General features: G+C 43.9%; 4 protein-coding genes across 6 annotated transcripts in view; 2 read left to right on the top strand and 2 right to left on the bottom strand.

Moving 5' to 3' along the window:
- The first annotated feature begins 99 nt into the window (after positions 1 to 99).
- Positions 100 to 1,772, top strand: HSPBAP1 (HSPB1 associated protein 1). Of its 2 annotated transcripts, none has more exons than XM_033482438.2 (4): positions 100 to 516; positions 606 to 892; positions 965 to 1,346; positions 1,429 to 1,772. In XM_033482438.2, exons 1-4 carry the CDS (start codon positions 313 to 315, stop codon positions 1,765 to 1,767), a joined length of 1,212 nt encoding a protein of 403 aa, XP_033338329.2. In that variant the 5' UTR covers positions 100 to 312; the 3' UTR covers positions 1,768 to 1,772. The 2 variants fall into 2 exon arrangements, with proteins under 2 accessions (XP_033338329.2, XP_033338331.2); XM_033482440.2 differs by having other exon boundaries at positions 377 to 516; positions 592 to 892.
- A 43-nt stretch (positions 1,773 to 1,815) lies between these two features.
- Positions 1,816 to 2,922, top strand: Arl2 (ADP ribosylation factor-like 2). Its single transcript, XM_033482444.2, has 2 exons — positions 1,816 to 2,054; positions 2,270 to 2,922. Exons 1-2 carry the CDS (start codon positions 1,990 to 1,992, stop codon positions 2,757 to 2,759), a joined length of 555 nt encoding a protein of 184 aa, XP_033338335.1. The 5' UTR covers positions 1,816 to 1,989; the 3' UTR covers positions 2,760 to 2,922.
- Positions 2,789 to 7,525, bottom strand: LOC117227315 (uncharacterized). 2 transcript variants are annotated; one of them, XM_033482437.2, is made up of 7 exons: positions 5,270 to 7,525; positions 4,933 to 5,211; positions 4,442 to 4,858; positions 3,863 to 4,370; positions 3,527 to 3,757; positions 3,344 to 3,469; positions 2,789 to 3,240 (listed from the first exon to the last, which is right to left on the bottom strand). In XM_033482437.2, exons 1-7 carry the CDS (start codon positions 5,279 to 5,281, stop codon positions 2,957 to 2,959), a joined length of 1,857 nt encoding a protein of 618 aa, XP_033338328.2. In that variant the 5' UTR covers positions 5,282 to 7,525; the 3' UTR covers positions 2,789 to 2,956. The 2 variants fall into 2 exon arrangements, with proteins under 2 accessions (XP_033338328.2, XP_033338327.2); XM_033482436.2 differs by having other exon boundaries at positions 3,344 to 3,757; positions 5,270 to 7,524.
- A 687-nt stretch (positions 7,526 to 8,212) lies between these two features.
- The window catches only part of Ser (protein serrate), a 94,480-nt gene continuing 78,719 nt past the window's right edge, over positions 8,213 to 23,973 (bottom strand). Inside the window, exons 4-6 of the mRNA XM_033482435.2 lie at positions 15,248 to 15,869; positions 14,111 to 14,751; positions 8,213 to 11,902 (exon numbers count right to left, since the gene is read on the bottom strand). Of these exons, the coding sequence (XP_033338326.1) occupies positions 10,188 to 11,902; positions 14,111 to 14,751; positions 15,248 to 15,869 (2,978 nt within the window). The 3' untranslated portion in view covers positions 8,213 to 10,187. The remainder of the gene's footprint in view (positions 11,903 to 14,110; positions 14,752 to 15,247; positions 15,870 to 23,973) is intronic.

The following is a 23,973-nucleotide window of genomic DNA, read 5'->3' as shown; positions in this document are numbered from 1 at the left end:
ACTTAATTATTTCATCATTTTGGATTTCATTTATTATATGGATACGATGATTTATAAATTGCAGGGATCTGACTCGCTTGGATCCACATTAGCAGAGTTTCGAACCCAGGAGTTCCGCGCTATCGTGGTAGTTCATAATGCATCCGTGACATGTATCGTGGCGCTAAGTGCAATGAAATTGATTTGATCATCGATGTGTTTATTTTGGTTTAAAAAAATGTGACACTTCGATTTATTTATATCTTTTACAACGATTAGTGGAAAAAGTTTAATATTGTACTTAATAATAGAAACGATAAAAAATTAGTCAATATGGAGAAATTAAGTTTTCCGTCAGAAGAAGTTTTAAAACAAGCTATCGCGGAAATTAAAGAACCATTATTATTTCAACGAATGTTGCAAGATTCAACAGGTGCATACACCTGGAAATTGTTAGATTGGAAATTATCTGAGTTGATCGGAAAGTTTGGGGATGCCAAGTTACCATTCCGAGTTGGTTATAATGTTCGATCGAAGGTAAAGTATTAACCTCTTCCGCATGTATATCTTTCATTCGTATGTGTAATACATATATTAACATTATAAGATCAGATCTTTGGTTTTAGGGTCCACAATGGGAGGTGAACTGCCCTGTAGTATCGATGACATTATCAGAGTTCGTTAAAAGCATAGAATTTAAAGAAGATGAAAAGAAATGGTACTATTTTGACTATAAATACATGAATGAATGGTTTATGGATAATCCAGAGATAATAGAATCTGTGAATTGGAAAAGATTTGGTTTTAAGAAGACAGGTAACGATACTACTCTTTGGATAGGAAGTAAAGGTGCGCATACAAATTGTCATCAAGATTCTTATGGCTGCAACTTAGTAGCACAGATTCATGGAAGGTACTCAAGTTAGAGTTTTATTTATGTATTTAATCGTTGTGTGATTACTTCTCAATGGATAAATCATTTCAGAAAACAGTGGTTATTATTTCCTCCAAGTTCAACTTGTGCTCTTCATGCAACAAGGATTCCATACGAGGAATCAACAGTGTATAGCAAGTTCAATTTCTTTTGCCCAACCGAAGAAGATGAAACAAATATATTAAAAGTAAAGGATAAACCAAAATTAGTAACCCTTGAACCAGGAGATGTTTTATTTGTTCCTGCAGGCTGGTGGCATTATGTGGAGTCATTAGAATTTTCTACTAGTGTCAACATATGGATACCAATTGCAACAGACAATGTATCAAGAGTCAAAGAAGCTCTTGTGAAATTAGTAGTAGCCAGAATTGGTAAAAATGCTTGCAAAACATCTGAAGAGGCTCACAATTCCTTATCTTATTGCATGAAGCTGGTAATATATGAACAAAAAATATATAAATTTTATTGCGCATAATAAAATAGTTCTATATTTTAATTAAAATTTTATTTAACAGTTGAATTTTGCTCTTGAAGAATGTAAAGATATAGATAATGTAGAACCATCACATAAAAAAATTAAGCACACTGCATGGACAGCAACAGACTTAGCAGCAGAGTATCCATACTATGTGAAGCTATTAAAAGAACTTGAAACATCAGAATTGAAAGAACTTTTAAGAATAAAGAGAGAAAGATTTCTTGAAGATAGCACAGAACCATTATCAGGCTGCAGTTCGGAATTGAGCATGGACACTCAAGAAGCCACAATTCATAAATTATCGGAAGATGTTGTAAATGCATTATGTCATCCTGATGTTATTAATAAAGTGACAGACTTACTTCTATCTTCATAAATATACATATTTAACCGTTTTTAATTATAAACTACATAGGAACAAAAATTGGTATAGTGTTTTTATTTTTTTTAAATACTCTCTTATAAGTGAAAGCAGTTTTTCCCTAGATGAGATTGTTGACCGATATAGGTTAACTTTGTTTGACATGTCAGAAGTGTTTCTCATCTAATTGTGTGTTTATCAATTATTCAAATCATTGGTGTCGTGCATGTAATTATAATGGGTTTATTAACTGTGCTTAAAAAATTGAAACAGAAGGAGAAAGAAATGCGCATTTTAATGTTGTACGTATCTACTTTTTAATATCTTTTAGTAATTTTGAGGTTAACAGAACATTTATTATCACTTTTGTTGTAATTAATTGTTTTCTAGTAATATTATAATATTACTCAAATAGATCCGTCAATATTTTTTGTAAAATTTGTACACATATAATTTCATAAAGAGTGTTTGATAAAATAGAATGTTTTCTAACCCTATATAAACATTTGTTTTGTAGAGGTTTGGACAATGCTGGTAAAACAACAGTGTTAAAAAGGATCAATGGAGAACCAATTGACACAATATCACCAACTCTTGGTTTCAACATTAAAACTTTGGACCACCGTGGATATAAACTCAATATATGGGATGTGGGTGGTCAGAAATCATTGCGCTCGTATTGGAGAAACTATTTCGAATCCACAGATGGACTTATTTGGGTAATAGACAGCGCAGATAGGAGAAGACTGGAAGACTGCAAAACGGAATTGTATAAACTCTTAAAAGAGGAAAGATTGGAGGGTGCAAGTCTTCTAATACTTGCAAATAAGCAAGATTTACCTGGAGCAATGTCTACATCAGACATTGCAGAAGTTTTAGAGCTGCCTAATATTAAAACACACCACTGGCAAATATTTAAGTGTTCAGCGGTCACTGGAGAAAACCTGGTAGAGGGAATAAACTGGATTGTGGATGATATCTCTGCAAGAATATTTTATATAGACTAATACTGCGAACATACGCAATTCAGTCTTGCTAGTATTATAATTTTTTCACTTTATTTATTTTTTGTCCCATGAAGAGAGAAGTAATGCGATTATTCCTTTTTTTTTACATGAACTGTTTACATAATGTTAGAAAGATTTAATAAACTCACAATATTTCTCAATATTTGAATCTAATTTCCTTTTCTTAAAATTGATTGTTATTTCTTCTTTGTTTTCCGCATCTTCACTTTGTTCGACTTCTTCGTCGTTTTTGATTCAGTACCCTCAGCCTTCTTCTTTGATTTAGTATGCTTAGGAGTTTTTTTCTTCTTTTCAGGTTTTTCTGGAGGAGGTTCTGTGTCAGGATATTGAGTTATATAAATCGACTTTAACAGATCTAGATTTACAGTGTTCTTTGGACCAGCAAATGCTTTGGTAATAGCATCTAGCAAAGTTGTAGACAGCTTAAGTCTGAAGGATTTTACTACTTGTAGGAAGCGTGCTGTAAATGAAAGTTTATAAAATAGATTAGTCATTCCTATATCACTAATCCAAATTTGGACATAGAAGACTCATGTTAACTTCATAAAATGAACTTCCCGTACATCTAGAGACAAAGCCGTCCTCAAGGGAAAGGATAAAATGTCCGAAGTTCTTGCGTTGTTGTTTCCTTTTTGGCTTCATTGCCTCATAGTTAGCCCTCTTGAAAATTAACGCCATCACGTCCGGTCCTACGATCTTGTGATTACTAAGTATCCCTTCCAGTTTAACTTCCAGCGTGGGTCTACCTTCTTCGATGGCTTGCAGTTCGGGTAACGCATTTTTCTTCGCCCAGATGTGTGAGAGATCCAAAACCCGCAGCTGACTTCCCGGAGACACTTGAGGCGTGATTGCTCGAATAAGTTCGAACGCACCTTCTGCCTTCAAGGGATTGTTACCTATATGCAACTCCTCCAGCGTTTCATTTTTCGACAGACCTCTGGCGATGATTGCAGCATCCTCCTCGTTAAACCTGTTTCCTGGAAAGAATCATTATTATATTAAATCTCATTGATCCCATCTGGTCTTCTACTGCACAAAGAATCAAAGAGTTCGAGGTTTCTATTCGATAAACAAAATGTTACCAGTCATGATCAGTTTCCTCACGGATGGAGAATGAGATAATAATGATCGTAGATAGTTCACACATTCGTTGCCCAACGCGTTCCATGATAAATCAAGCTCCTCCAATACCTCGTTGGCCTCTATCGCTTTGCCCAACTTCTTCCATGTTTCCGCACTGTACAAGGAATTCCATGATAATCTCAACTTCGTCAATGTATCAGAAGCTGTGATCAAATGTTGCAGGTCATTGGCACAAGATTCGTCCAACTGATTGTCATTCAAAACAAGTTCCTTCAGCTGATCGCTCTGACAAACTGCTGACTCAATGTACGCAAAGCCTTCGGCACCAAGGTTGCACTCGGAGAGATCTAACTGGGTCAATGTTTGGCTGTCCGAAATTCCATCTTGCAGTCTCCATGCACCCTTCGGCCCTATTCGACATCCTGCTAACACCAAATTGTGGATAGTGTTGTTGTTTTGAAGTAACTCACCGAGGTGGTAACAGGCATCCTCTGATAGCCGGTTTCCCTGAAGCACGAGTCAACGATGTTAGGCTATAACATCTAAACAATATTTACAATATGAAATGTTAATGTTACCGTAAGGTCGACTACTTCCACCGTATGGTTCATCATCAAAGCCTCGCAGAGGGGTCTGACAATCCTTGGATTTATTCCATAGTACTGCAGATCGATTTTGTTCGACAGCAGCATCTTTTCCAACACCTTTATATGCTGAAGCTTGGCTTTCTCTACCAGGGCTTTAAAAAATTGTACACCGTGGTTGCTATAGCTGTCTGTTTGCTCTTGCAAGATCCAGAACGCAGGTGTTATGCCAGGATCATCGGGCACTGGAAACGAGGTGTGAAGATTCCGCAGTTTCAACTGGGAGTTGCTGATCTCGATATGTCTGAGACAATTGTAGAGAGAGCCCTCTGAGGATTCCTCACTACGCTTGTCGGATTCATCTTCCGGCGTGATCAAGGTCTCCTCGGATCCTTCGGTTTCTTCCTTCAGCTGAAAGTCCAATGTGTATAGTTATAGTATATATATATAGTTAATATTCAAAGAATATTTGAGACTAAAATTACACCAATTAGCTGGCGCAGTTTCTCCTTCCTTTCTTCAGTCTTGGCCGCGATTCTCTCGGCCCCTATATCGCGAAATTTCGAAAACAGGTCCGCGTATATGTCTATCAATTCCGGCGGCTTTAATTTCTCTTTCACTTTTTCCTTTTCTTCGACTCTTTCGTCGAACTCCTTCCCCTCTGCTTCGTACTCGTACCATTCGCCTTCTTCTTCGTCATCTGGCGGCCATATTTGATAATCGGAATAATCTGACACTTCGGTAAGATAGTCATCTGCCGTGTACTATAAAACGATTTTATTAATTCGCGAGTATACAGGCATTGCATTATCACGTATATACCTTAGTCTCCATGTTTCGTCCAAATCTCGTTCCCCCTCTTTCGGCTGTCGAACGCAAACGTGGACACGATTCCGTTACGTAAATCAAGTTTCATCGCATACCGTAAATTTCATTGGCAAATCAATCGGCTGAACACAAAAATGTGCAATATGTAGCAGTAAAATGATTTGATAGAAATGGAGCCCAGCGAGATGTTCAAAATGTTGAATTCAGGTTATATTTATTTACTGTTTTGTTATTAATGAATGGCTGTTTCCAAGAAATCACGCTACGTCGTCGTAGGGGGTGGAAATCCGAGGCGCCATAAATTCTGTCGATCGCGTCGTCAGTAAAACAAGAACCTGCTTAAACGTTTCGTACATAATTCAGTTTATTCCTACAGAAATGTAGACTATGTATCACAACTTTCTACAGAATTTCATTGAAATTGTTCTGTCGTACGACGTCGAGAATAGACGTTGTCGCAAAGTTGAGTTGGGTTTTCAGGGTTTCAAGGTGCAATGACCACCTCGAAGACGCGACCTTTTTTACCTCGTGTCGTGGCCGAGTTGCAGCCTTGACTGTGCATTTTCCGAAGGCATCTCGTTTACGCCGTGGTGTCGGTGTCGGAACACGAGGTTCACACGGGCCTTATTCGGCTACTCTGGCAGGGCTGACTCATTTACCGAGTATTCGTCAAGTGGCTCTTCTGGACCATTGTATTGTAATTTCGACAGATCGCTCATTCAACGTGGTCACGCGGGCGTCCGCGGCCCGTGGTCAAGATCGCCCGATGGCTACCGTTGTCTCGGCCACGAAATTGCCCACACGGGGTCTTTGTTGATCGCAGACGCGCTTTCGATGATAATGAACAGCATTATCCTCAATGAAACGATCTATTGAAATCTGTGGCGCGGCGAAATCCGGATCCGTGTGCCACGAGGTTGTTCACCGTAGCTTTCGAAACGATTTACGTCGCCATTATTACAAAAGGAACAAAAAAAGAGGCCCCACGAGGTTCCGACGCCTTTGCCTCCTGCCTTTAAATGCAGGATTACGAAGGATGACGCAAGTATGAAGAAGAATTGAGAATGAAAATGGGGGCCTCGATTAGGGATATTATGCGGAAAGTTCGACTTAAGTGATCTACGGCGGATAAATACAATTGCTCTTTCTGTTGTTGCTGTTATTTAAGGTATAGTTGTCTAATTTGAGCCGGTAAAGTCATCGGTGCACAGTAAATTCTCCCCAATCGTCCTTCGGCAGCTTGTAAACGATAATGGAGAATTATTATTATTAATAATCGTAAACCCCTCTTCCCAAATTGTCCATTTCTGTTTACAAGCCGAGGGACAATCGGGGAGAATTTACTGGACTGTGTGTTTGAAATTTCGCGTGTCCGTCGTTTCACTGCTTCTCACATTCCTCGGTGTCGAATTAGTATACCGCTACGAAATCAGTAAAATGGAAAGACAAGATGACAACAGACCCAAGGGATAAATGAGGGTTAGAAAGCTCTCACAGTCCCTGCTACACGTGGATACAACATTTTTGCTTCTGCATCTTTGTGATTGTTAACACTTAGCCGACCGATCGGGTAGATCTACCCCATTTTGACTTGAAGAACGCTTTTTTCTCTATAGAACTTCTTATTTCTATAGAGTACAACATAATTATAATAACATGCGCTAATTTTTGAAGTCTTTTATTTCCCATTGTTACGGTTCTTTATGTTCGGGATTTCCGAAGGTGCCTCTATCAGCCATAAAATTATTTTATTAGAACACTCAGCCGATCGATCGGGTAGATCTACCACTTTGACCTGAGAGGAACGCTTCTTTCTCTATAGAGCTTCTTATTTCTGTAGAGTACAACATATAATAAAATGCACACCACACCCATTAGAAATCGAAATGCTACCTACACACCCCACTCTCGCGACTTTTTCCGATATATAAGACTCCGCTCAACTTGCAAATATTCGTGTAGAAGCCAAGCTCCTTGCTGTGACTCTCAACAAGTGGTGTGAAACGAAGTATAGAAAAGATATCCCTAAAAATGTCCAGGAACATGAGTGACAATTCAAGCGATGAGTTGTTTATGGACACACTATCAGACTGTTCTGAAGACATTGATCTACTGATAAGCGATTGTGAAGTTGACGACAATAATAGCACCATCGTTCCCATATATCAGACTAATCGACGAATCCTTTCGAGTGAATCGGAAGATGATTCCGCCGCGATGACTCGGAATCAAATGTTATCGTCAATGGCGTCGATGATTGTACAGAAGATAATATTAGAGTTGAACCGAAGCATACGGTCGAACTGCATGCATCAACACAATGCCTGAACATCACGATATATTACTGGTTTTTTGTTCCATATTTGAGTTACGTTATTAATCCGTCATCTTTACTGTCCTTAATTTTCTCACTCTATTACCTATACTTTTTGAATAACCATTAAAAAATAATTATTATAAACTTTTAAATTCGAATTTTGTATAAGCAATACGTGAAATCGTTGAACGAAATTGTTACCGTAAGATATAATTGATCGCATAAATAATTTTCGGATGTTTTTGATTTCAAATAGCGAATTTCAGACCGTGCCACCTCAGAAAAATGCGCGGTGGACAGCGCAGTTTGGCTTTCCCGAGCGCGGTGGTAACTGTACAGGTCTCTGTGGCGCGTGCGGTCGGCTAAGTGTTAACATTCGCAATTGACAAGTTCGTCTATGGATCATTGTTGGTATTTTTCGTTATCGATGGACGAATCCGACGGACGATGCCGAACTGCAGCTGTCCCCGGAAGGCACGTCTACCATCGATTCTCTGCGTTCCCGGTGATTTGAATGCAACCTGCGCGGGCGTTGGTCGCGGCAGTTCCACGTGAGAGAATTCGTTCGTCGTTGGTTCGCGCTTGTTTGCCGAATGAAAGAAGAAAAAGGCTACACGATCTCGAAGGGTTGTACTTTTTATTGAAACTTTTTCAATCTTCGTAACCTTAGGTGAGAAAAACTTGGCGCGGGGGCGGAGGGGGCGAGGGGCGGTCGGAAGGAGCTTATTTATTTACACGCACTTACTCGTACACATTTTTCCTTCGGTATCTGACACGGGGGCTGATCACATCTAGTCGATTATCCATTAGCTATCTACGGTGGACCTGGGGCATTAATTCCTCGGGGGTGCGATACAAATTGTCGTCGCGTATCGATCGTCTCTTGGACCGACAGGCTCTCGTGGAAGATAAGGAACACGTTCGAGGAACTATTGTCCGTGGTCTCTTAATCAATTAATACAAGACAATAAAATAAAAATAATATAATATAAAATAATATAATATATATATATATATATTTTTTTTTTCATCGGTTCTATGTATATATTTTTGTATAAGAATATAGATTTCTTTATAAAATAAAGTATCTGTTATACAAATTTTTTTCCTTCCGTTAGAACTTACGGTTACCGCCTAATACGATTTATGCGCCTTCCTCTTCGTTAAAGTCTAGTTTACGCGCGATTTCGAGCGACCAGCTGATCGCGACACGCTGGAACGATACTAAAAGAAGAAGAATAGATACATAAAAATTGCACATCTAAAAGGGGTCGGGGGTTGGTGATCGTGGAAGAGAGGGGGGCGGGGCGGAGTCCAAGGAAGCTTGGTAAAAAGGCGACGACATGGAACTATGTACGTTGGGGCTTTATTTACACCGATGACACCATGTTGGAACTCTGGATGACGTCGGTCGAAAACTGATCGTTGTCGATCCACGAAACGAGATAAATTTTATCGAACGATAATAGCATCGTCAAAAATGCTGATTCGCCGATGAGAAGCTAAACCCGGAATCAAAGATCATACGAATCGAGGAAGGTGAATTTGTCAAATTTTATCTGCACCTAGATGTTCTACAGACAAAATTGACAAGTCCAAAAGTGATTCGATTCGAGTGGGAAGCTACTGCGCGACCGTCAATGTCTCGAGTTCTCTCATTCGAGAGATAGAATCGACCGAATAACAATCATTGACGACAATGAATCGTGTCGGGGGTCCAAAAGGATGGGACGGGAGCGGTGATAGGGGCGAGAATGAGGAAAGTCTTACGCACGATATCCTCTCTCTCTACGAGTATCACAATAATATCGTCCGACGGAACGTCCGAAGCCTGCGTTCGCGCAGAATAGTTTTGCCTACATCTCTACGAATGCCCGCATCACTCGGACATCTTCAGCTTCGGAGAACGGAAGGGGACCACGGTCTAAATCCTGGTCTACGATGAACGCGGATACAACGTCGAATCTTAAACCTTAAGACAGTTCTGGGGATTGGAATGGGGACGAGGGATGGTTTATAGGAGATACAAGCTTAGCGAAATTAATAAGTACGAGTTATGTACATATGTACAACGATAGAACGACTCGCCGTTATCTCAGTAGAATTGTGTATCGTCGATCGGTTATTCTCGTGTACCGTGAAATCGCCGGAAGTACGGAGCACGGGTAGACAGGGAGCGCGTAAACCGGATCGCAGCTCGAAATCTGGGAAAAGGAGAATTCTGTCGACCTCTCTTACCTCTCTCTATCTACCTAGATCCGCCTCGCTCGCTGTCCGTGAACTATGGCAGAACAGGACCGCTGCGATCCACCCGGATTCGCGCTTCGAAATACATAGTACGAGACAGCTACACGCGGAAACGAATGCCACAGATTACTAACACTGTACAACAACAAATCTCAGCCTTCTCTCGAACGTGTAACATCGAGCAAGCGTTCCTTGCCGGATACGCGAGAACCGACGAGAGAAACGTTCGTTCGAAGTCGCACACGCCGCAACCTGCGCGTTCCACAGCGTGGTCCCGATGACTCTGTTTCACGACGCTCTTATCGTCCTTAAATTTGTCATCGACATCCGCGATATGCCGGCATGGAGTTACACGTGTACAGTCAATACTTGATGGGGCACCGACGTCTGGCTGGTTCCCGGTTGCTGATGAGAATACGATGGTTCCTGTAGTCTTGGTTTGCTGTACGGTTTATGAAGTCCCTCCTCGTAGCTGAAGCTGGCCGTGTTGTTCCTCGCCTCGGCGCTGGGCGCTTTGTAGAGAGGCGGCAGACGATGTCTACCCTCTTCGGAGACCATCTCCAAACTCTCCTCGGTCGCGGCGAGCGCGCCCAGCGAGGTCCCCGACAGCGGCCTCACGACGGAGACCCTGGGCTCGCCTTGGTCCTGGTCCTTCAAAGGATTCGCGTATCTCCTCAGGTTCTCCTCGTTCTGGAGGTTGTTCGACTTCTCGTCCAAGTCGCTGCGATGTCTGTGCAACGAGGTCTCGCTGTTCGTCGTCGCCGTCAGGCTGGACCGTTGCCTGACGGACCGAAGGTACCAGAGCCCGCCGAACAGGGCTAGCACCAGCACGGTGGCTAGGGCGCCGCCCAGGACGGCCACGTAACTGCCAGCACTGCTGGCGTTCGCCGAGCTCGGCTCGCTGAGCAAGGCCGTCTCCACCTTGACCTCCAGCACGGAGGCCAGAGCGAGAGGTCTCCCCAGCGGTCTGCTGAGAGCTTCGCCAAGATCTCTGGCCGCGTCTGCGGCTGCTTCGGAGAAGATGGTCACTTCCACCGTATCGTTGTCGCCTGGCTTCAGGTCGCACAGAAGGACGATCGACTGTGGCCTCCTCGGGTCAGCCAACAGCTTCCTCAGGCGTCTGCAAAGAATCTCGACCGAGGTACCCGCAGCCAGATTATCTCTTCTCAGTAAAATGGTGAGCCTGGAACACGTGGGGCCCGGGGTGGCCTGTCCGGGCCAACAGGAGGGTGGTGCGGGCAGAGCAGGCGGGCCGACCCTTCTGCCAGTCTCCACCGGTCTGCACTCGCCCCAGGCTGGACAGGGCGGCGAGAGGCAGCTCTCGCTGGGGCTGGGCACGCAGACCTCGTGAGCTAGGCAGGAAGTGCCGTTCAGGCAATTCCCGGGACCGCACCAGATATTGCTGCACTGGTTCTTCCCGTTCCGGCACTCGCAGATGTTGCAATCGTCGTCGCAGCTGGCCACCATGCAACCCGGGCCCCCAGCAGTGCGGATCTCGCAGCGCGCTCCGCTTCTGCCTGGCGGACAGACGCAGGAATAGCTCGCTATACCATCGACGCACGTGGAGCCGCTGGTGCACGGATCGCTGGCGCACTCGTTCACGTTTATGCGACAGTCCGGGCCGGTGAATCCCGGCGCACACTCGCATCTGAACCAGTTGATCCCGTCCACGCATTTACCGCCGTTCAGGCAGGGCAATGGCTGACAATCGTCGACGTCCCGGCGACAGTTCGGCCCCTCGAACCCTTCTCTGCAGACGCATCTGTAGTTCCCGTCGGCGGTGTTCACGCAAGTAGCGCCGTTTTCGCAAGGATTGCTCGCGCAGGCGGGAGAAGCTATGTGACAGGCTGCGCCTTCCCAATCCGGAGGACAATGGCAAGTGAACCCGTCCCCTCGGTCCTGACAAGTCCCACCGTGACGGCAGGTCCCCGGCTCGCAGTGACCACCGCGGAGGGCGCAGGTCTTGCCCTTCCATTCACCTCTGCAGATGCAGGTGAAGTCCGCGACGCCGTCCACGCAGGTGCCATTGTTACGGCAGGGAGAGTTCATACACTCGTCCACGTCTGCAACGGAATCATTGTTGTTTCATTATGACTGATCCTTTTCCGCGCATAAATGAATACTGAACAGCGCGTGAGCTTATCGTTTATTCTGCCGTGTCTCGGCATCTTTGTATTACGAGATCGAAACCGTCGCTAATAGACAACGAGGAAAGGAACGGCAACGCGCACAACACTGGGTTGTGGGTAGAGCTGCACAACTTACGAGATATCCGGGTACTCGGCTTACCCACGAGGTACTCGGGTAAACGAAAATTACCCGAGTATGTACTCGGTTACCTCGTGAGATAACCGGGTATGCGAAGAGAGAGAGAGAGTACCGTTTTACGTAACAAACCATAACAGATTATAATTTATACTGTAGAAACATTCTAACAGCTTTACGTTGCGCACAGATACGCTTGTATCAACATTGAAAATATTCCGTGGAGGACGAACGAATTTTGTTGCAAATAAAATGAAGGCAATAATTAGCGCAACGATGGTAACAGTTCTTGTGACTTGTTATAGGACCTTATTTCTGTGCTTGCGAGAAAGAACGCCGCGAGTCGCATGCTTCAACTTCCGAGATATTGTCGAGTCTATAGAATGTCCTCTTCTGATAAATGCGTAAATCCTACATACAGTAAAGTCTCAGATTGTGCACAAAAGTTTGGGAAGAGGAGATACGATTATTCGAGCCTTGCAGTTAATTTTTATAGTTACCGATTGTCAACAATTATATTTGGTCTACCGGAAAGTTCTGTCCGTTTGAGAAATGAAAGGAAATAATAGATTTTTCATAAATTTAGTAATATTTATATTGTACAATATAATTTCCGTCGTTATTCATGACCTCTTGCCAGCGTGATGGCAATTTGTGAGCAACAGTTTTGAAAAATATGTGTCTCAAATGAATATGTGCATATTTATTGAAATTTGCAATGACATTATCAGACAGAACTTTCCGGTAGACCTAATAAAAACGAGCCGCAAGGCTCGAATAATCGTATCTGCTCTTCCAAAATTGTCCATTCTTTTTGCACAATTTGGGCAACGATTATTAAACATTACTGTATATGCTATAATTCAATAAATGTATTGGGTTAGCAAGTAAGTTCCCGCCGTTTTTTTGTTTAATTTTAACATTTCGCGTGTCATTAAATGTTTTTGGCATAATGTTTTAAATCATTCGAAAGAGGATGTTTTGTTCTACCGGAATCTATGTTTTGTTTTTATGCTCGAATTAATTTACGTTAATTTTCAGATCATTCCAATGGGATGTCAAGTTGTGAAAAACAGGCATTTTCAACACCTCTTTCTTTCTCTTTTAATCCCGTAAAAGTTGCTCGTGACATTTGTGCTGTATATGGAAAGGTTGCCATAGCTGCAAGAACCGCTCGTCATTGGTATGCCAAGTTCAAAAATGGAAATTTTGATCTCAAAGACGCTCCTCGTTTTGGCCGTTCAGTTGAGCGATTAAATCAACTTTTGCACGAAAATTCGCGTCGAACGGCAAGGGAACTGGCAGAGAACATGGAATGCTCCCCCACACTGCTATAGAAAAGCGTCTTCGCTCAATGGGAAGGTTCAGAAGCGTGGAACATGTGTTTCGCATGCTTTAAATGACAACAAATATCGACCGAAGCCGGGTGATTTCTACCAACGAGGTATTGAGAATCTTGTTGAACGTTGGGAGGAAGTTGTAAACAACAAGGGAGAATACATGATTGATTAATTAGTTGTTAATTTTCATTGAAAAATAAACTTTTAAAAAATCGATTAAAGCAAGATGATCGATCAAAAGCAAAAAGAAGGAGGTGTCGAAAACGCTCGAAAATTTTTCTCAACTTGTCATTCCATTTGAATGATCTGAAAATGAACATAAATTATCAAGAGAGAGAGAGAGAGAGAGAGAGAGAGAGAGAGAGAGAGAGAGAGAGAGAGAGAGAGAGAGAGAGAGAGAGAGAGCATCCTCTTTCGAATGATTTCAAACGTTATCTCGAAAACATTTAGTGACACGCGGAATGTTAAAATTGAAAGAAAAAAAACACGGCGGGAACTTGGTTGCCAAGCCAACGTTAACTTCAACTTTTTGAAATTGTGACTCGTAGCGTTTTTCCTTATAGCCACAGATCTGTGAGACGCTCGGCTAACCGACTACAAGGCTGTCTCGTAAGTAGAGAGGAGGTACTAGCTCTAGTTGTGTGTCGACCGCAAACAAGTACTCACCCTGATCACACAGGTCCCCGGTCCAGCCCTCTCTGCAAATACATTGAAACGAGTTCACGAGGTCTACGCAGGTACCACCGTTCAGGCAAGGATTGCCCCTGCAGTCGTTGATGTTCTCGTGGCAGTGCATCCCGGTGTAGCCAGGGTCGCAGATGCATCTCCCGCCGCTGCATCTGCCCCTGCCGGCGCAGGGTGTGCCCTCGCTTCCGCAGCCGGCCTCCTCGTCCATGACGCCGAACTGCGGGTTGTGAGAGGCTGGCTCGGAGCAGTTCTTCCCCTGCCATTGTTCCGGGCAGTGACAATAGTAATCGGTCTGAGTGTTGAAGCAGGGCGCGGAGTTCCTGCACGGGTTCGGGCTGCAGTGGTCCCTGTCGATCTCGCACTGATAACCGGTGAACCCGACCGGGCAGACGCACTCGTACGCGTTCACCAGGTCCCTGCACTCGCCGCCATTCTGGCAGGGCTTCGAGGCGCACTCGTCAATGTCGACGTCGCAGTCCTTGCCCGAGTAGCCCGGGGTGCAGCTGCAGTGATAATGATCGACCAGATCGATGCAGAGCGCCCCGTTCTGGCACTGTCCCACGCAGTCGTTGATGTTCTTCGTGCAGTTCTTACCCTCGAAGCCTCTCCTGCAGCGACACCTAAACAAAACGAACGATCAAATGCGGGAAACCGAGGTGGAGAGGAGATCGGACGATGAACCTTCAACCCCGGCACTTCGGTTCACATGCCCGAGTGCCGAAAGAAGCGTCGAGGTCTCCGGTTGTATCGGGGCAGTTCGATCGGGGTCCGATCATCGATTTTCAAGCGTCGCTAATTCGGCCGAATAAATAAATAATAACGGTGAAACGGTTGAGATGCGACTATAAATAAGCAACGCGAAAAATTCAATATTCGTTGGATTTGCGTCACGGCAGTTTCGTTCTACTCGACTAAAGATTAATTGGCGCACCAGCTCTGGAAAGATCAGCGATTGGAACCGTTCACGGTTTACCTTCGTCCCGCGAAATTGTACGAGGGCCGCGGATAAAGACGTTCTAATTTAACCGGCGTTAACGCCGATGTCGGGCTAAGCGTTTTAAGGTGAACCAGTTACGAAACGCGAATGTTTCGAGTAAAAGGTGGCAGGAGACGTACTTGTAGTCGCCGGCGAGGTTCGTGCAGGTCAGCGAGTTCTTGCACGGGGACTCCTTCAGGGCGCACTCGTCGACGTCGAACTGGCATAGGACGCCTTGCCAGGCGGAAGGGCAGTTGCAGACGAACCCGTTTTTCCCGTCGATGCAAGTGCCGCCGTTTTGGCACGGCTGCGAGGCGCACTCGTCGATGTCGGTCGCGCAGTTCGGCCCGCTGAAACCCGCCGCGCATTCGCAATGCGCGCTTTCCCCTAGCTCTCCCCTGCAGGTCGCCCCGTTTTGGCAGGGGTTGGAGGCGCAAGGGTTGTCGACCTTCTCGCAGGTCGGCCCCGAGAATCCCTCGGGACAGGTGCACTTGTACTGATCCGGCGCCGTGTTCTCACAGGTACCACCGTTCTGACAGGGCTCGTGGGTCCCGCAATAGTTGAGGTCCTGGTCGCAAAGGATGCCGCCCCAGTTCGTGTCGCAGATGCACTGCCAGCTCGAACCGTTGCAGTAACCGTGCTTGCAGCCTGGATACGGGGTGCATTGGTCGCAGCGTTCGCCGCGCCAGCCGTGTCGGCACTTGCACTCGCCGCTTACGTTGCAATGGCCGTGGACCGGGTGGCAACCCTCTTTACACACCGCTGAAAAGACACAAGAGGATCCTCGTTAGTTCGGTCATGGTCCGACGAGTTCGATTTTACGAGATCATTAACTTCGCGGACGCGAGGACGTTTTAACGGCGCGGCCGGTTTCGCAGTTTCTTCAAGTTGTCGGAAACCCGAGTCACGGATCAAGCTTCCCGTAACCAACTGCCACAAAGCGATCTCTCCATTCTTCCGTTTCTTCGTTTCCCTTTTCAATCGGCGGGTCGAGCGACGAAACAAGAAGAAGAACCACGGCCAGCAGCCATAACTCAGCCGGCCTTCCCGACCGAATAATCCTCCGCCGTTTAACAATGGCTAGCAGACCGCAAGCGGCACAAAAGTCACCCGTGAATGGAAGTTAAAACACAAACGATTAATCCGACCGTGGCCGCGAAAGCATAAGTGTCGGATTATTTTCCACGTCCACGTCCACGGAGGATTATAACGATCATGGATGACTCGTGTGTGTATGTTGTGTGTTTCTATTTCTCTCTCTCTTTCTCTGTCTGCCTCTTTTGGCCGCATCTTCCAGCCAAGGAACAGGAGAAGGAGGGATAGTGGGCCAACAGGATCGCGACGCTTCTTACAGGTGGCAGGATGACGAAATCCAATTTCGTGCGGGCAAGGTACCGTATCTGTGGAAACGACGCTTTCGTTCCCTCAGTTGGACGAAGAAAAAGGAACGTGACGGGGATCTCCGGCCGGGGCCGAGCAACTCAATTAGTCGAGGGGACAGAAAGACGGATGAGAAGTGACAGAGAGAAGGATTATCCCTCTGACCGTGAAACGAAAATTCACGTCGCGCGACACGCGTGCACGAATCCCTCAAACTTTTAATCGGCGTACGAACTCTTTACCGTTACCTCTGCCAAGAGAATGGCGGAGCTGCATACAGGGTGTTCCATGCAACCGTCCACGATCATCTTACAACGATCGACCCACGAAGCTCGTCCTCGATAGGATCTAACGGCGACGGAGCACTCTACGCTTCGAATCCTCTACCAAGCTTTGGTGAACAGACTCGATGATTCTTCGTGCAAATTTCTACGTTTATCGACCGTTTTACGAAAAGCAGGCCAATGAAATAAAGATCCGACGAATTTTAGTCAATTTAGACGTTCCCTAGTATTTTACAAACTTGAATGCTGCTAATGAAAACCTCAATCCCTCGCCGCACCCCATTTTCTTCAAAGTTACAACGCGCAGACGTTCTTCGAATATCATCATTTCGTCGAAGGAAAAGAACATTTTTATTCATTGAAACCAACGTTTAACCCTTTGCACTCGAATGGCGACTCTGAGGCGCCACTAAAAATTGGTGCACCATTTTTCAAAATCATTCTAAGCGCATCGGACTCGTTTCTACTTGAAAAGAAACTATTAAAATTGCATTGTACTTGTCAACAGGCTCAATTTCATGCGCATAAGTCGCAATAAATTATACAAAATAGAACTGCTGTAGATCAGAAATCATGTTTTGGATTTCGAATTCGAATAGCTTCGACCGCAAAGGGTTAAATATTGTCGTCGAAACGACGGAATCTCATTCCGACGCGAAAGAATGAAATAACGTTCATATACGCGACAGCTTATAATTAGACGTCATTATTACGGGGCCAGACTCGTCGAAATACATGAAAATACGTCGAAGCTGACGTTGATGACGTCTTTCGTCGAGTCTATCCGCAATTCAGAAAAGATTGAAAAAGGCATCCTCGCGTCCAGGGGACGACGCACGCGATGATGAAATCAGCTTCGTTGCTATCAGCGTGAACGCGGCACATTCGGGCTGTCCGAGAACAATTTCGGTCTCTTCCGTACGTTCAACATGGCGGACGGAAACGTCGGCCATCTTGGAACGGGCAGCGGAGCCCGGCAGAAAATCGTATATATTATAATACCTATCAGCGCATGAGAAAGAACTTTTTCACCGTCTATCAACCTTAAAACCAGTTATTACAAAACTGTTGATTAAGACGCGGCCGGGCGGTTGCGGCGTCCAGACTCCCGGCGGACACTTCTTCAAAAAGATCACAGAAACCCGCCGTCACGATCTGTCCACTCGAATCTAGGACAGCGTATTTACACGCGGCTAAGTCCCAGCTATTTTTCAGCCTTAATGCCCGTCTATACGTATGTATATCTATCAGCGCGCGTCCACGCGGCTGCGTATTTTCAGCGACGCGTACGAAGGACGTGCAGCTTTAATGATTAATAGTGCTGCTTTCGGGTCCGCGGACAACGCCGGTTCGCGGATATTTATGCGACTGCAGCTTGACATCCGAGGCACTAAATAAAGACGTTCCTTGGTTCCACCCGCTTTTTTTTTTCTCTGGGCGTCTCTGGTCGTTTGGATCGCCGCGGACGATCGAGAACGTTCGGTTTCTAATTGTTGCGTGGATCACGAGGATCTAGATCTCCTTCCTGGTCGGACGAGCTCTCTCGCGTCTTGTTCTCCGGCGAACGAGAGACTCGGCCTCCCTCTTTTTTTCCCTCGGTTTTCCTCAACGGGGACGCAACAGGTGCGCGCCGGAATTACCTAGCCTAGCGGACGAGGAATTGTCGTTTCGTGACCGGCGATTCGCGGTTCGTTTAGGAAAGTCGATTACCGGTCGACCGCCCGATCGAGCGGCTACCACCGCCAGGGTTAATTGCACTTGTCTACGCGTGAAATCGCGTAAATCGAGTGTGTGGGCCGGTTGCATTGGAACGGCGTGACTATAAATCTCGTAAAAACTGCGAAAATTTCTCATCTTTCACCGGCGCGGGATAATCCATCCGCGTTTGTTTCTCCCGTTTCATTTTCTTTTCTGTTTTTTCTTTTTTCACGAGTATTACGAAACGATGAATATCACGTCTCGTATCCGTGCATTAATTGGACGTCAGAAGAAACGTTGATGCAATGGTAAATTGCGGATACTTTCCACGATTATTATGTATTAAGTGTACCCCTCTCGGCCGCATCAGATCGTGCCTGTTTTTGTTAGGCTTGCAATCAGCACGGCGGATATAAGGATGAAGCGGTCACGGATTTTTCCTCGAATCGAATCGAACAAAGTAGATCGACCGCGGGATATAATCGAGGCAGAGTCACGGACGGGCTAATGGATCCGGAGATTATTCATGTTTGATTAACACCTAGTATAGAGTACCGTTGCCCCGTTGTTCAGGATCTATAAATCCAGCACCGAGCGTCTACAGTTACACGTCTATGAGTTTTTTGTCAATTCCCCGACACCGAGGAAATTAAACTCGCGCGATTCGTCTTCGTACACGCCGGCTTCTTTATTTCCTCTCCCCGTTTGCCGATCCTCTGGTGAACGGTGGAACGGCCGCCGCCGCCGCCGCCGCCGCGAGAAGAATCGAATTACAGGTGAAGGTTCACGACTTTCACGTCGTAACGTTTACCTTTGGCCACAGGCAGAAGCGATAATCTCTCTCCGCGGAAAAGCGAACGTTTACTTATCCGCCGCCTATTAACCGCGACATTTTACGATTTACTCGTTGCGCGGCCGTAAACTCTCCGTTCGGTGAAACTGCACCGCCGGCTTCGAGGACGCGGCACACGTCGGGAATGATCATATTTGTTCCGCCTGACGCCGTTTTGATCGGGAATCGAGATTCGGAATTCGAGAAAAATGTTTCGCTCCGCAGATAGGCATCGCTTTCTAGCGAGTTCGATCGATGTTCCAGGGAAATGGCGGATATTAGAACGTCGAAGAAAGTCGAAATGGCAGTAAGATTCGAGTTATGAGACATGGGAAGTCTCGTTCGTGGGTTTCGAGAGTATCTGTGCAAACAAGAACGATTTTATGTCGTAGAATTTCTTGTTTCCAATTGTATTGCAGGTTGATATACAAAAGTATGAGTAGAGGTTGAGTCAGAAGTTAACCCCTTCACACCTAAGTCAAACATTCTTCCTCCATTTTAAAATTGGCGATCGTCGTATTTAATTGTTGGTTATTTTTGATACAAAACGTAATTTGCCAGCGCACAACGTGCGAAACGCGGAGAAAATGTGGAAAAAAGATGTGGAAATTGTGCTGAACGCCGCATAAAAATTAGGGCGCATGACATGTCTACTATATGTGCCATGTTCATGTATGCTTCACAATCGAAAGAAATTGCTTCGCAGAATATTACAATTAGCACATTATTTTATATAAGTAATTTTATTTCATAATTTTGTATTATTTTAGTTAACGTTTTGTTATAAGATAGCAATAAATAAAAGACACTGCATAATAAGCCTAACTATAACTTGTGTTACCTTTATGGTCCATTTGGAAAAATGTTTTCCATAAAATTCCAAAAAAACTACGAATTGTTATGTATTTTTCTAATGATTTTGATTTATTTCACGTCTAAACAAGCTAAAATAAACAATTACATACTAACATTTACCCTTTTAGCAACCTTATAATCCTGTAAGGGTTAAGAAACTTTAAATACCATTAACATTCGAGTAAAATTTGATATTTTAATTAGTATAAGTCTTTTATCATAGCGAAACGTATAACACGTTGAAATGAAAGAAAGAAACAAAGAATACAAAAATGAAACGAAGATTAAAAATAAAAAATTGAGAAATTATAAAAACATATGATTAATATACACACATTAATGTATACATAATACAAATTTGTATCCCTTGTTACGACGGTTTATTACAACCAGGAATACGCGTACGTGTATTTTCTTGATCAAACCAATTTAGTATTTAGCGAGATTTATAATTGAAGAAATACCCAGTTAATATACGAGATTACAAGTAAATGGCAACTGAAACCTTACCGAACAGGAACCTTTACCCAATTATTTTCGCGGGGCGTGCGATGATTAACGATCGGCCCGGAGATGAACGAGTTTTTGGCATCGTTCGGTTGGTTCGCGAGCATCGTCGATTTTACGAGAAGCATCGAGAGTCGTTTTACGATCGTGGTTTACGGCGAAAAGGGGTCAAATGCAAACGAACGTCTGCCACGTCCGAGCCTGGATAACGCTTCTCTCCGCGAACGGTGTTGCCGGCGATGCGCGCGGAGCTCGTGTGAAGACGATGCACGAGTGAAATTCTCGTATTGACCTTTCACAGCGCGACAAAAATGCCGGAGCCAGTTCTCTCCTTCTCGCAACCGACCGGCTCATCGTCTCACGAGTACACGATTTCCACCGATAGTCCCTAATTGGGGTCGTCCCGTCCTTCTTCCTCCCTCGGCCCCGACGAAAGTGGAGCGTGCCTAATTGTGGGACGATAATATGATCTCGCCGCGCCGTAAAACTGTTGAATATTCCGGTGTCAAGGGGATGCGACCTCGTTCGTTACTTTAGGGACACTTTCTATGCGGACGATTATTCCTCGGCCACCGTTCGATTCCTACGTGGACCGAATTCGTTCGGCGATACTAAACCCTCAGTCTTGCTCCGCCAACTATTGGCTTGGCAACTAAGTAATTGCCGATTTCAGTTATAGGTGTCTCTCGCTCCCATTTTTATGATATCCGTAAATGTTATATTATAAAATTATTATTATTATCACATTAAAGGCGGGAGTCATAGTACTACGATTTATCTCGACTTCTCATAAATATGTACTTTAAAACATTTTTTGTAATTAGTATTTAGTTCTTTTTTAATATTTCTTTTAGTTTTAAGAGTTTAAATAAACTATTTTAAGTCTCAATTTTTTTATGATTATACAAAATATCGCCCGCTCTAGGACGAAAAACGAGGCAGGGCGGTCGCCGCGTTACCTAGCATACTTTCGTCAAGATCCCCCGCCTTTAATATGTTATTATTATTATGTTATTTTTTATTATCCGTGAATGTTAGCAACTGGACAAATTGAATGCAGCGGTCAAGGAAAAGCGACCAAAATTGGTCAATCGTAACGGTGTCATTTTCCACCAGGACAATGCTAGGCCGCACACGTCTTTGTCCACTCGGCAAAAATTGATGGATATTGCTTGGGAATTGATGTTACACCCACCATACAGCCCTGATCTCGCGCCATCGGATTACCACTTATTTCGATCCCTGGACAACTCCCTTCGTGGTAAAACTTTGAATGATGATGACGCTGTAAAATCTCACTTAACTCAGTTTTTGGCCGAAAAGGATCAGACTTTCTACGAGCGTGGAATTTTCAAGTTGTCAGAGAGATGGCAAAAGGTCATCGAACAAAATGGAAAATACATTACAGATTAAACTTCGTTCCAAGTAAAAAAAAATTTTTTATTTCATTGAACAAATCGGCAATTACTTAGTTGCCAACACAATACATAGTCGACATGGAAAATTTCCATCAAGATTGAACAGGTGCCGAACATAACAGTGTCAAACTGTCGTTGTATAACCGACATGAAGAACCGAGAAAATCTCATAACTGTTACAAGGTTTATACCTTATAATATTTAGTTAGTTATATCTGGTTTAGTTAGTTTATACCTCATATTAATTGTAACAAAGTTTATACCTTATATTAATTGTAATAAGGTTTATACTACGGTTCTATCCTATATCGTTCTCGGTTTTGGTACCTGAGAACCGATATTATCAGCAGATCAAGGATCTATATGTATGCGAAATTAAAATTTTTCAAGACGATCGTAAAATCTCGCCTAACTCAGTTTTTGGCCGAAAAGGATCGGACTTTCAACGAGCGTGGAATTTTCAAGTTGTCAGAGAGATGGCGAAAGGTCGTCGAACAAAATGGAAAATACATTACAGATTAAACTTCGTTCCAAGTAAAAAAAAATTTTTTATTTCATTGAACAAATCGGCAATTACTTAGTTGCCAACACAATACATAGTCGACATGGAAAATTTCCATCAAGATTGAACAGGTGCCGAACATAACAGTGTCAAACTGTCGTTGTATAACCGACATGAAGAACCGAGAAAATCTCATAACTGTTACAAGGTTTATACCTTATAATATTTAGTTAGTTATATCTGGTTTAGTTAGTTTATACCTCATATTAATGGTAATAAAGTTTATACCTTATATTAATTGTAATAAGGTTTATACTACGGTTCTATCCTATATCGTTCTCGGTTTTGGTACCTGAGAACCGATATTATCACCAGATCAAGGATCTATATGTATGCGAAATTAAAATTTTTCAAGACGATCGTAAAATCTCGCCTAACTCAGTTTTTGGCCGAAAAGGATCGGACTTTCAACGAGCGTGGAATTTTCAAGTTGTCAGAGAGATGGCGAAAGGTCATCGAACAAAATGGAAAATACATTACAGATTAAACTACGTTCCAAGCAAAAGAAATTTTTGATTTCATTGAACAAATCGGTAATTACTTAGTTGCCAACCCAGTATTTTCATTATATACCGACTGCCTCGCGTTACGAGGTTTCAGTCGCGGACCGAGGAAGAAGCTCACGTTTTCCCTCGAGAGAAGAAAATCTTAAAGTTCACAGTGTCAAGGGAAACCGGCTGCTCCGAGGACGATGGTTTTCCTTTGATTCTTTATCACTGCAAATCGCCGGTGCGTGCAAACGACTTTGGAATCAGGATACACCTCTTGAGCAATAAAATAGCAATATAAATTGTAATTCTTGTTGAATTCGCAACGATCGTAATATCCAGACCTGAAAATTACGTTCCCCGCGATCGGATCTCCTGTTTACACGATCGGCTTTCGACAATGAACCGAAGGATACAATTATCTACTTAAACAAAGCACTTGCCCCTGATGTTTGCTGATGTGCCGATTCCACTTATACCTATTGAATAATAATCGATCGTGGAATGGACGCAACGCCGACGGTGAAAAAAGAAGGAAGTCAATGAAATTCTGCATAGAGACGCAGACGTCTCGTTGATGATATCTATTCATGTTATTCATTCGGAGAGTAAATCAGTTTACTGGGCCGCTTGGGCCAAGAAAAACAGACGCAGCCGTATTTGCATACTGTTCCCATCATTAAGTCTTTACGTGTTTTCCGATGTTCTGGACTTTTGCTTTCGGAGTCACGAGGAAGGACGTTCTTCCCACGTGATGAACGATTCGAACGACAGAAACGATCCTTATCGGTTAAATTATTACTGGCGTTACCAATTATTTCTTAGATCCTTAGAATTGTTAC

Source organism: Megalopta genalis, unplaced genomic scaffold (assembly GCF_051020955.1).
Source record: "Megalopta genalis isolate 19385.01 unplaced genomic scaffold, iyMegGena1_principal scaffold0020, whole genome shotgun sequence".
In the NCBI taxonomy this organism is placed as follows: Eukaryota; Metazoa; Arthropoda; class Insecta; order Hymenoptera; family Halictidae; genus Megalopta; species Megalopta genalis.
This window is presented reverse-complemented; position numbering and strand designations above follow the sequence as displayed.